Raw genomic sequence first — 12,553 nt, forward strand, 5'->3', positions numbered from 1 at the left:
TGTGTGAAAGTTATTTGTCTGCTTTTACCTTGAGAGTGAGTTTGTTCTGGCTGTAGTTGGGGACAGCGATCTGTGTGTGTGTTGTTTGCCCTACAGAGCACTGTAATAGCACATGGTCCACTGGCAGGGGGGGCTCTCCCACTCCTTTGAGGGTAAACACGTAGTCGGTGCCGTTGCAGTCGTTATGTAAGGACAGCCCGCCCTGTGGGGGTGGGGATCAAATCCAGGCAGTCAAACACAAGCAAACTGGTGTTCAGTGGGAAGTGTGCATACAAAGGACCAACGGTAAGCTGACTCGTAGCTGCAGTCAAGCGTTCTCACTTTGACACATGAACCTGTCTAACTACAGACACCAGGACAAGCAACTCAAGGACAAAAATGTCTTGAATGCATTAGAGTGACAAGATGGTGTTCCCTGCAAGAACACTCATGAGTGTGAAGGAAAAATACACATTATTTCCTTCAATGTTAAAGCTTTGTAGGCAGCTTCAAATTTCACTCTTATCCTCGCCCCACAATTACACACAAAAACAAATATATATACACGCACACCTGGAAAAAGTGTTTGCATTGGCCGGGAATCGAACCCGGGCCTCCCGCGTGGCAGGCGAGAATTCTACCACTGAACCACCAATGCATTGTTATGGGGGGGAAAGGGGGCGGGGCTTGTATAGAACACCTCCCACAGCTCACTACACCAGCACAACAAAACTGCCTATTATGAGAACGCAAGATCAGAGTTTGTTCACTGTGCTCTAATTTGTTTACTCTGGGTACATTCCAAGTCTCCTATCTGTATTCCTCGCTCCTCGACCACCATGGTAACCATGCTTTCTAAAACTGAAAACCCAGAGTTTCCGTCTTGTCAGGGTGAACTAACTCAAGAGTTATCACTAAACCTGCTTTCTGAAACAGGGTCCTGTCTCACAACACAGCATTGCATCACGGGTGACGTGGGTTTAATTCCCAGCCAAAGTAAACACTGTTATATATGTGTGTGTATATTATATATACACATACATACATATAAACATTTGTATGTGTATATAACGGAACAAGGGGAAAAGTGATTGCAAGTGATTGGCCAGGGATTGAACCCAGGCCTCCATACTCTCCATACGGAGTATGTCATCTCTAGGTTAGGAGGTTACCATGGTGGTCGAGGAGCGAGGAATTGACAGATAGGAGACTTGGAATGTACCCAGAGTGAACAAGTTAGAGCACTGTGAGCAAACTCTGATCTTGCTTTCTCAAAACGAGCGGTTGTGTTGTGCGGTAGTAGTGAGTAGAATGCTGTAGAAATCTTTAGCTAAAACGCCCTAAGACAGTTTCCATTCATTTCCAATGGGTTATGGGTAATATGGGTTAATTCATGTGTGAGATTATTGTTTTTTTGTTGTCGAAAGTATCACAGGTTAACAGAAATGTCCATTAAAATATATGATTTAGCGTTTACTACTACAGTCTATATAGACGCTTACCATCAGCCCGTTAAGGTAAGATACAAACTATGAACAGACCCAGTGCTTCATTTGAATCATGATAGTTATATAATCATGCACGCCTCCGTTGTATAACGTAACTGATGATACTTTATACTTCCACTAAATGCTCTTCGATATGAAAAGAGGCTGCTTGAGATTGCATACTCTGAGAATAGGACAGCTGATCAGAGTTTGTTCAATCACCTATGTGCTCCGAATATACATAAATATAAACAATATAAACACAAACAAGTGATGGAGCAGGGGAAAAGTGATTGCATTGGCCGGGAATCGAACTCATGCCCCCCAGCGCGGCACCCAGGAAATCTTTAGCTAAAATGCCCTAAAACAGTTTCCATTCATTTCCAATGGTACTGCTAATCCAGTACGGATGTAATATATCTTTGCCCACTAGTAGCGCTATGGAGCTGTTTGAAGAGTGAAGGAGTTTCTCCAGAAAATGTTTCTCTTCCCCCTGTCCCACTATATGCAATTACACAACAATATACAGTATAAATATGAAAAAGTGTTTGCATTGGCCGGGAATCGAACCCGGGCCTCCCGCGCGGCACCCGGGGATTCTTTAGCTAAAAATCCCTAAACCGTTTCCCATTCATTTTCAATGGTAGCCCTAAACTGCTACGGAAGTAATATATCTTTGGCCACCAGCAGCGCTGTGGTGCCGTTTTGAGAGTGACAGACTTTCTCCGGTGTTTGTCAGTCAGTCGCAGCCTGGAAAAAGCATCGACAGCCTGCATTTTCTGGAGCTCTTCGCTGTGACTACGTTAAACGGTAAGTCATTAAAATGAATAACAATGATTTAAAATGTCATGATAATTAGTCTGGGCTGTCTGATATTCACTTGAAAGCTATAAAGATAAAGTACATTTTGTGTTATTGTGTCGAAGTCGGACTTCTGTATGAGTTCCTTAATTTACACGCTAACGTAACGTAATCTGGAGCCGTTAACGTCCAACTTTGATGCGTTTTTGTGACCAAAAGTATCAAGTTAACACGAACGTGCATTCAAATGAAGTAAGTTAGCGTTTACTACTGTACGTCAGTGAATATCGAGGCGGACTTGCGGCCGGTTAACGTCAGATATACTCTGGACGTTACTTTACGGACACGTAACGAAAGAACAACAAGCTATGACCGGACCCGGTGCTTCATGTGAATCACGTTAACGTTAAATAAACACGCACGTCTCCGTTGTATCACGTCACGTATCGTTATTAATTCATGTAGTTCATAGTTATGTACTTTAAATGCTCCACGTGTGTTTGACAGCATTAGTTACTAGTTACTTAGCAGATTAAAGATATACTCAACTAATAAATTATGTGTTATTACAGATTAAACTACCAGCAGTATATACAGTCTTTAAAGTGATAAACACATTAATACCTCAATAATTATAATAATATCATTTATAATATTCTGCATCATGAGTACTTTTTATTTTTGCTCCTTAAAGTTTATTTGTTGTACTTTTACTTCAGTCAGACATTGAGTTAGTAAGATTTGAATGCAGGACTTTTACTTCGAATATTTACACCATGTGGTGGTATTCATACATATTTTTTTCGTGAAGTACAAGATGTGTAGACTTTCTCCATCACTGTTAAAATAATGTTGTTCATTACATTATACAAGAAGATATTCATCTAATGATATTCTGATTCTTGTCTGTTTGCATCTCAGTGATGGATGGAGATGAAGATGAAGAGAAGGATGCTGAGGATCTCTCCTTCAAAGCAACATGTGCAGATCTGTGAGGAAACGTTTGCTGTCTTTTATTTCCTTGTTTCTACCACCTGAAGATTTAAAGACCGTTACAGTTCAGCCGGTTTGCTATTAACCGTGTATTCTATTCAGTATATATGATGTGTTTTTTGTTTGTGTTTAACAGCTGTTTCTGCATCATCATCATCAACAGCCAGACAACAGCAGACTTCAGGAACAAAAAGAGGTTTTTAACCAAAAACATTCTGCCGTGGGACCATGACTTCTTCTCCCACATGAAGACTTGAAGCGTTCTGTCTCATGTTTTGGTGTTCTGCTTGTTGTCCTAGTGACTATGAACTGATACCAGTCATGATGAGGGTACGTATCACTCTTAGTTTTCTTATATGGATAAAAAGAAACTGAAAACTGCAATATAATGGGTTAATAGATATAAATAAGTCAAGTACTTGATAATCTATCTGCCAATACAATCTAGTGATAATCAGTAAACAGCAAAGTTGGATAAACATTTCTTGATTTATAAATAGCTCTATATCAGATGTGTGGCTTAGACCCAACTGAGACTCGAGCCTGCGTCCAGGAGCTGAAACCAGCGCTGTGAAAATGGATTTTGGACTTTGAACATGATGCAATTTCATTGGCTGTCAGCGAATGCCAACTATATGGCTTGCCCTGGACGGCATTTGAACATGCTGCAATTTCATTGGCTGTCAGCGTATGCCAACTATACACGGCTTCCCCCAGCGCGGCACCCAGGAAATCTTTAGCTAAAATGCCCTAAAACTGTTTCCATTCATTTCCAATGGTACTCCTAATCCTGTACGGATGTAATATATCTTTGCCCACTAGTAGCGCGATGGCGCTGTTTTCAGAGGGAAATAGTTTCTCCAGCAAATTTTACTCTTCCCCTGTCCCACTATATGCAATTACACAAAAATATACAGTATATATATATAAATAAAAAGTGTTTGCATTGGCCGGGAATCGAACCCGGGCCTCCCGCGTGGCAGGCGAGAATTCTACCACTGAACCACCAATGCATTTCTATGGGGGCAAAAGGGGGCGGGGCTTAGGTAGGAGACAGACTGCTGCTAGTTCAGGACAGAATATCACTACAGTTCAGGACAGAAGTCTCCCACCGCAGCAGCACATGACAGGAGACCTGGATTTGATTTCTGGTCACGCAGCAGGCGAGAATCCTACCAATGACCAACCAATGCTCTTCTATATGAAAAAGGGGAGTGTCTTAGCATGACTAACCTTGAGATTGCATACTCTGAGAACAGGACAGATGATCAGAGTTTGTTCAATCACCTATGTGCTCAGAATACACATAAATATAAACAATACAAACACTTGTGTGCGTTTGTACATGATGGAGCAGGGGAAAAGTGATTGCATTGGCCGGGAATCGAACCCTGACCCCCCAGCGCTATGGAGGACGAAAAATGTCTTAAGTATAAATAAATAAATGCATTAATAAAAGTATAAATAAATACAGGAATAAATAGATAAATGCATAAATAAATGTATAAATACAGAAATGAATAAATAAAATAATAAATACATGCTGAAATAAATACTGAAATATTTAAATGCTGAAATGAATAAATAAAAGTTGATACCTAAACAGGACAAAATAAATAAATCTATTTCTACATTTATGTGTTTTATTTATTTCTGTATTCTGTGTCCATATGTTAATGAGGTATGCGGTTCGAACCTCATTCGTAAGCAGAATTGGACAAGTAGGGGAGCAAGACAGAAGCAACCGATTCCTAGCAAATCATCCATGTAGACGACGTCAAAAAACTAGTTAGCAGCACTAACGGCTTCCACAGTCTGCAGCTGGGACTGCTGCGCGAGGCTGCTGTGAGACTGACCGCCTGTGAGTGCTTTGGGATGGCGGAGGGACTTACAGCAGCACCCGCTGCTCGTTGAGGACAGTGACTGCAAAACGATACGTGCTTTCACATCAGTCTCCAAAACACCAGAAAAGTCGCTAGATTTGTCGCTAGTCGCTTTGACAAAAAAAGTTGCCAAGAGGGTTTGGAAAGTCGCCAGATTTAGCGAGAAAGTCGTCAATTTGGCAACACCGGGCAAGCCAACTTCAACGTTACTGTGCAAGGCAGAAGTAGTAGACCAGAAGCCATCACACTCCTGTGACCAATCCTGCTTTAGACAGCGGTTAGGACCTCCCACCTCATTAGCATACAGACACATAAATAAATAAATGAATAAATGTAGGTGAACATAGAAATAAATATATGATATGCATTTCTTTATGTCCCATTTGATTATCAACTTTTATGTATTTATCTATACATTCATTAATTTATTTCCATATTTATTTCAGCATTTATTCATTTCAGTATTTATTTCAGCTTTTAATTATTCTGTTATTCATTTATTTCAGTATTCAAACATTTATTTAAGCATTTATTTACTTATTCCTGTATTTATTAATAGATTAATTTATTAATACTTAAGTCATATTCTGTCCTCCATACTGCGCAGCACCCAGGAAATCTTCAGCTAAAACGCCCTAAAACTGTTTCCATTCATTTCCAATGGTACTCCTAATCCTGTACGGATGTAATATATCTTTGCCCACTAGCAGCGCGATGGCGCTGTTTTCAGAGGGAAATAGTTTCTCCAGCAAATTTTACTCTTCCCCTGTCCCACTATATGCAATTACACAAAAATATACAGTATATATATATAAATAAAAAGTGTTTGCATTGGCCGGGAATCGAACCCGGGCCTCCCGCGTGGCAGGCGAGAATTCTACCACTGAACCACCAATGCATTTTTACAGTGGAAAAAGGGGCGGGGCTTAAAAATGAGACACATTCCAGGGCACCCGTTCTTTTTTTACATCTCAATAGTGGCATCTTTACCATGACAACGCATTGTGCCGAAGGCTGAAAGGTGAGTAGGTAGCAGGCTCTTGTCCCTGCCAGCACATCCAAAGTCTTTGGGCCGGAGAATCCTTCACCATACACCTCAGCTTGTATTTTCCAGTCTTGATGGGTCTTATTGTGCTGTGAGAGACACAAGTATGATCATTTTACTTTATTCATGATTATTAAACATTTGGCAATATGTTGAAAGCAATCTTCCATCATCTACTTTTTTAACTACAAACTTTGAATGTGTCAAGTGATATAATTTGTCAAAGATTCACTTCGAACATGCTTTTTGGTTGCTGTCGATTCCGGATTACTACTCTCTTCCAAGGATCATCTAAAATGAGTCATAATTAATTAAATGCTTCTAGGAAAGCCGTTGATAAGCAGCACACACACAGACTGAGTAATGCGTTCTCTCCTGCTCCTCACCAGTGGTATGTCTTGCGTGAGTGAACGGTGAGCAGGCGAACTGAAGTCCAAGTGGATGGATCCTCCCTGTTGTCACAAATGACATTCAGTAACATTAACCATTAACCACAACAGGGATAATGAATGCACCTTTTACAGGTTTACTAAGCTCCAATACCAGCTGGTATCTCTACCTGTGAAGTGACCAGCGCCTCTAGTACATAGACCCGGGTGTCACACCAGGACCTCAGGACCACCTGACATGTAAATTGCCCCACGGAGTCCGCCTGGAACCGTACTGGGATGTCCACACAGCCACAATCTGTTCGACAGAGGGAAGAGGAGACTCGGGGACTGGAGAAGTTTTGACAGTTACATGAACAAATAACATGTGAAGATGCACAGATTGCAATTTTCTTGGCCGATTCCAAACCCGACCGGCACACAACTAACATTATGCATTAAAGTAGCACAACTGTCAGGAGGACAGAGACCAGAACTGAGTGCTGCAGCACTCGCTGTGTGTGTGTGTGTATTTTTGTGTTTTAAAGAGAAAGAGCGAGAGAGCCGGTGCACTTTCAACCTTCTCTCAATGTTTCTGTAAGTTATTAATAACTTATAATGAACGCTGCTTCGTCACTTTTTGACCCGCCTGCCCGGAGGAACCCTTAATATTTTAAGTAGCCCAAGTTTATCTGCCCCATGGATCACAATTCCAACTATATGTTGTGTAAAACCATCACGCTTAACAATGTGTAAATTTGACTGTCTACAGGACAAGCGGAGACACTAATTATCAGTAGGATGAAGGTCAGGCGTTTACTACCTTAACGTTTATTACAGTAAGGTTATAAACGTTTTGCGATATATTAAGATAAACACAAAGAGAGACTTAGTTTGCAAACAAGAGCGAGTGCACAGAAGAGTTTGGAGTCTACTATTCCACCTCTGCAGCATCATTCATTACAGCTACTCACACATCATACCACATTATTTTATGTGTGTACCTGCAGGATTATCCCATGATATGTTGCTGTCTTCCTTTATAGGTATTGTAACATTGCTGGGTAAAGCAAAGTATTGTGGCAAAGAAACCTCCACGCTGTATTCTACTCCTTTACTGTGGTGAACATCTCTCAACAGGTTGGTCTAACAAGAGGAAAAAGAGGGACAGCCGGTAAACAACAAAGAAAACATTCCACAATCCTGCCTGGGTGAGAATGTACCTGATGTTTGACGAGCTTGCGCACAGCCGTGGCTGCCCTCACAGTGCTGCTGTGCAAAGAGTGCGTCAGCTTACGCCTCCTGTGTTCCTCAGCGCTCATGCTGTGCTGACCCCAGATGATCAGAGCTAGCTCCCGGGCCATATTGATCAGCGGCACACGCACCATCTCTTCACACACCTGCCCCACCTTGCATTGTAGGCGTAGTACTGTCACACACACAGCTGGCTCTATTGGTGGAGAGAAACGTCAGTGAAGTAATCCACATTTAAATACTTCATGATTAAATGATAATTGGTGTCCTGCAATGAGTGATGTTTGAGGGGACAGGTTTCCTACCAGAGTTGCAGGGAATGGAGACTATGTTGGAACTGGGCCAGGCAGTGAAAGGGGAAGGAAGAGGCAACTCTGCTGTGGCCTTCACCATATAGACCATATCTCCCACCTAGAGGGACACACAGAGAAAAAAGGGAAAATGTAGACCTATTAATTAAAAAAACAGATTTTAACAAGGATTTGGATAGTTGGACAAAAAAAAAGGAGAAATATTCAACAAATTATCCCTTTACTTGGTTTTGTCATATATAACCACATACTATTCAAAAGATTAAGGGAAAAAAAGATTGTATTTTTAATTTTAAATATTTGCTGAGAACAAACATTTTTGAGATTACATTAGTAGTTTACATGATGATATATCCGTTGCTTAAAGCTAGTATTGGGAAGTTAACCAGGTCATAACTCCATCCCTTATATAAATTGTATATTCCTTTGAAAATATCTCCTTCAAAACTGTATTTATTCAAATTTATCGCTGAAAACTAAATTTTACATGATTACATTTAAACACATCACGATGACCTTGTAATTTGCCTTCGCTCAATACTCATATTTACTGTTTGGAGTCTGAATGCACCATAATGTAACTGAATGCAACCGTTAGCTCCAGTATCCGTTAGCCGCGGAGACCCCGTGCTGTAGCTGTTAGCAGCTAATTGACGTTAGCTAACGTTAGCTGTTGGCAGCTAATTGACGTTAGCTCTACTCGTGCCAATTTCAACGATGTTCACAGCGTTGCATAAGCGGCCATCTTCCTATCGCATTTTTTCAACTAAATATCGGCCTCTAATAAAGCTTACATTTATTTCATACTTGCGCTATCGGACAACTGCATGAGGCGTTCCACATCACGTGCCCGCACAGAGTTTAGCGTTACTTTCCACGGGCACGCGGACCGCCACGGCTAGAAACCGAAACTGCTGAGTCACATGACAAGCAGCGCTAGCTACCAAATAGCTTACAGCTAAGCTAGCTATCAATTAACTCCCTTTTACTTGCATTTTTCAGTAAACCAATGAACGGCAACTATATTCTTCTGATAATATACGAAAAAGTGATCAAACAACATACTCACAGACGGTGTCCGAATATTAATAGTGTCCGAAGCAACAGCTAGGAGGATTAATTGCGGCATCTGAAGCTGTCGCACTGCCTCGTGAGCTTTGAGGGAAACTCCCTTCTTAAACAACGCTAATGCCGTTGCATGACCAGCTAGGGGCGCTGCAGCACACACAATGCTACATAACACGTTTATACCAGTGTGTGGTTCGAGATAAGCACACTGCTGATTCAATTCTATCTCTACATGCATGTACCTGATTCATGACACAAAATGACACTGTTACGAATAAGGATACAGGCTTACAGTCTGTAGCAACTGGTTTTTGGTATTGGCTCAAAGCATTCCCCATTTTTGCACTCTACTGAAACATCTTGCAGACAAATGTAATTGCACTGACATACAAACAATTAGCATGTTTGTTTGCACACACAAAATCTTCAATGTGAAGATTTCTTTCAACTATAACACTGACCTGCGGGCAAACTAGCAGCACAGAGCAGTACTTGGTGCTTGGGCAGAAGGGCAGGTAGTGGATATTCAGAGTGTCTTCTTGGCCTGACTTCAGACAAACACTCCTTACTGCACTCAGGAACTCAGTGTCTTCACCATCTGGGCACACACACACACAAGCTTGCGGACGTGAATACAGGTAGTATACCCACACACAAGCACCAACCGTAATCAAGGCGGCACAGAGCGGGGGTGTATTTGTGTTACTTACTGACATCCGAGCACTTCCCTTCCATCTCCTCCCCACAGCTCCTGTCTGGAGTCATCATCTTCATACTGAAAGAGGGAGCACGGGGAGGGAAAAAAAAAATCATGATCATTCATAATGTATGAATATCAGACTACGTAACTTGATGTAGCTGCACTATAGATGACCTCAGTCCTACTTCAAATCCTCATATTTAACTGCATGATGAGGAGGAAGAAGTGGAATGTTTGTCTTTGAAGACGTCTCCAGTGGTGAGAGATGCATACTAACCAGCTATTCTTCATGACAAACCAGTGCTCTCCTGAGGAACAACCTCATACGTTACCTCTCTTCACTTTTGATCTGATTTTACGTTCAATTCAATGTGGAAAGTTTGCCTAAGACAGAGCATGCTACCGTGTTTGAGTTCATAAAATTTAACTTGTGTGCTACCAGTGATATCAAGAGTATAAAGAGCATCTGTCCGTTCCATATGAAGCTACAACCAGTAGTTGTTAGCTTAGCTTAGCATAAAGACTGGAAACGGGGAAACAGTTAATCTGGCCCTGTCTAAACGTAGCAGCATCACCTCTAAAGCTCATTAACTAACATGTTGTATCTTGTTTGTTTGATTGTGCCTTTGAATGCGTGTGTGTGCGTGTGCATTAGCGCTGTGAACAGTGCATGTGTTACTTTGCTTCGGAGGAGGCCTGTTGAAAGAGGCCGTCTCCTTTCTTTTTGGGGTCCAGTGGGTTGAACGGAGACTCCACCAGCACGACCCTAAACACACATGCACATACAGCAGAGAAGGTTGAATTAAGCAATATGGGCAAATGTAACCAAAACTATCTGAATTTCTACTCGTGTTTTTGGGGACATTTGGGTACTAACTTCATACATGCATGGACACATGAACATGGACACAGACTCCTACCTGAATGTGGCTTCTTTGTTGAAGGGGTTAGTTATGGGCACTTGGATTACTTTCAGCTGGTAGCATGGAGACTTGCTCTTCACAGTGTTCTTAGGAGAAACAGCAAGAAGGAGACTATCATCTACTTAGTAGAAGCCTCTATAACTGCCAGCCTTCAGTAACACCATGTATCTGAACTACCAATTTGTTTGAAGTGTGTTCGACGCAGCATGCTCGCCATTCAATCAGAAAGACGGACGATTAGCAAGCTATCAGCAAATCAGCCAGTGAGGCTTGAAGCCAGCTATGTCGGTCCAACCCCTTCCATCCATTATACTCACCGTGGGTGTGATGTGACTGACGCGGGTCTTCAGATTGAAGGCGAGAGTGGTGCCGCACAGGCCGAAGGGAGAACTGGGGATGAGCAGGAGGGCCGCCTCCATGGGCTGCATGACGGAGCAGCTGAACTGGATGGTCAGTTCAGCGCTCGCCCTGTGAAAACCAACAGATGATCGAATCATTTTTTGTTCTACTAGAACAGGGGTGGCCAACCAGTCAGAGACCAAGAGCCACATTTTTTACTGTGTTACCGCAAAGAGCCACATCATACACATGGGCACACATGAACATCACCCTATCCCTTCCTCACACACACACATACCTTTGCTCAGCCAGATTTATTGTAAAGGTCACACACCAACATGATAATGACAGAAATTGACTCCTAAGACCACAGGCCAGTCATTTTCAACAATGAACATTGTGTGCACTGTCTCACACAGACAAACTCTCAGTTCAACCAAGTCCACAAACAAAAATATAATAATTTACAATAGTGTTTTTCTTTTACTATGCATGTTACTTAGTGGGACTTCTGGCATTCCTTGCCTTGAACAATCCTCTTCAAATCTGGCTTGTATTCCGTTGTTGCCACTCGAAGCAATTCTTTCACATGGGTGTCAGTCAGAACAGATCGATGCTTTGATTTCACGTGTTTCAGGGTAGAAAACACAGACTCGCAGACGTATGTTGACCCAAACATTGACAGTATCTTAAGCGCAGCCCGTTTGACATTGGGGTATTTTTTCATTGGCACACTTTTCCAGAACTCAATGGTCCCTTCCCTTAAAGCAGGTTTGAGTTGGTCCTCCTCACAAAGATCGATCATCTCCAACTCAGCCGCATCCTCATCTGTGACTAGCGGGGCTTTCAAACAGTCCGTCTCTGCGTTAAATGGGTCGACGAGGAACGTAATCTGTGGCCGCACATGCGCGTTTGACGAAAATACCGTATTTAACTCAAGCGAAGCGAACACGAACATTAACAAAACACAAATACAAACTTCGATATGAACGTAAGAGCCGCATGAAACCGGGCAAAGAGCCGCATGCGGCTCGGGAGCCGCGGGTTGGCCACCCCTGTACTAGAACCTCAATTCCCCTCGTACAACCCTCCCATTTTCAGGTCATGACCGTTAGGAATCAGCAGAATTTCAATACTTCTGCATAATAGCATTGTCCTTAAAGACGGCGTTTCTGAGAGTTAAGGGATTCAAAATGGGAAATAGGCTATTTTTATGGAGGATCCTCACTTGAGAGCAAAACTGGTACATTTTAATGAGCTACAGTCTCGAGACAAAACCAATTTTACTCCACTTGGACGAGATGAAGAGGGGTTTTCCCTTTGAAGGGCACAGGTCGGCCCAAGACGAGTTATTTTGGAATTTACAGATGCAAAGACAGCACTTCTTCGCTAACGACGCCAG

At 42.1% G+C, this 12,553-nt stretch overlaps 1 protein-coding gene across 1 annotated transcript in view; it reads right to left on the minus strand.

Annotated features, from left to right (window-relative positions):
- The window catches only part of LOC306715310 (cilia- and flagella-associated protein 47-like), a gene marked incomplete at both ends in the record, with an annotated part of 56,800 nt that overhangs the window by 25,717 nt on the left and 18,530 nt on the right, over positions 1-12,553 (minus strand). The window contains 12 exons of the mRNA XM_079185627.1: positions 29-202; positions 6,134-6,277; positions 6,575-6,640; positions 6,748-6,875; positions 7,561-7,702; positions 7,780-8,006; positions 8,116-8,221; positions 9,651-9,787; positions 9,900-9,964; positions 10,569-10,655; positions 10,810-10,898; positions 11,130-11,280. Coding sequence (XP_079041753.1) covers positions 29-202; positions 6,134-6,277; positions 6,575-6,640; positions 6,748-6,875; positions 7,561-7,702; positions 7,780-8,006; positions 8,116-8,221; positions 9,651-9,787; positions 9,900-9,964; positions 10,569-10,655; positions 10,810-10,898; positions 11,130-11,280 — 1,516 coding nt within the window. The remainder of the gene's footprint in view (positions 1-28; positions 203-6,133; positions 6,278-6,574; positions 6,641-6,747; positions 6,876-7,560; positions 7,703-7,779; positions 8,007-8,115; positions 8,222-9,650; positions 9,788-9,899; positions 9,965-10,568; positions 10,656-10,809; positions 10,899-11,129; positions 11,281-12,553) is intronic.

This window comes from Pholis gunnellus (genome assembly GCF_910591455.1).
Source record: "Pholis gunnellus genome assembly, chromosome: 24".
NCBI classification, from domain to species: Eukaryota; Metazoa; Chordata; class Actinopteri; order Perciformes; family Pholidae; genus Pholis; species Pholis gunnellus.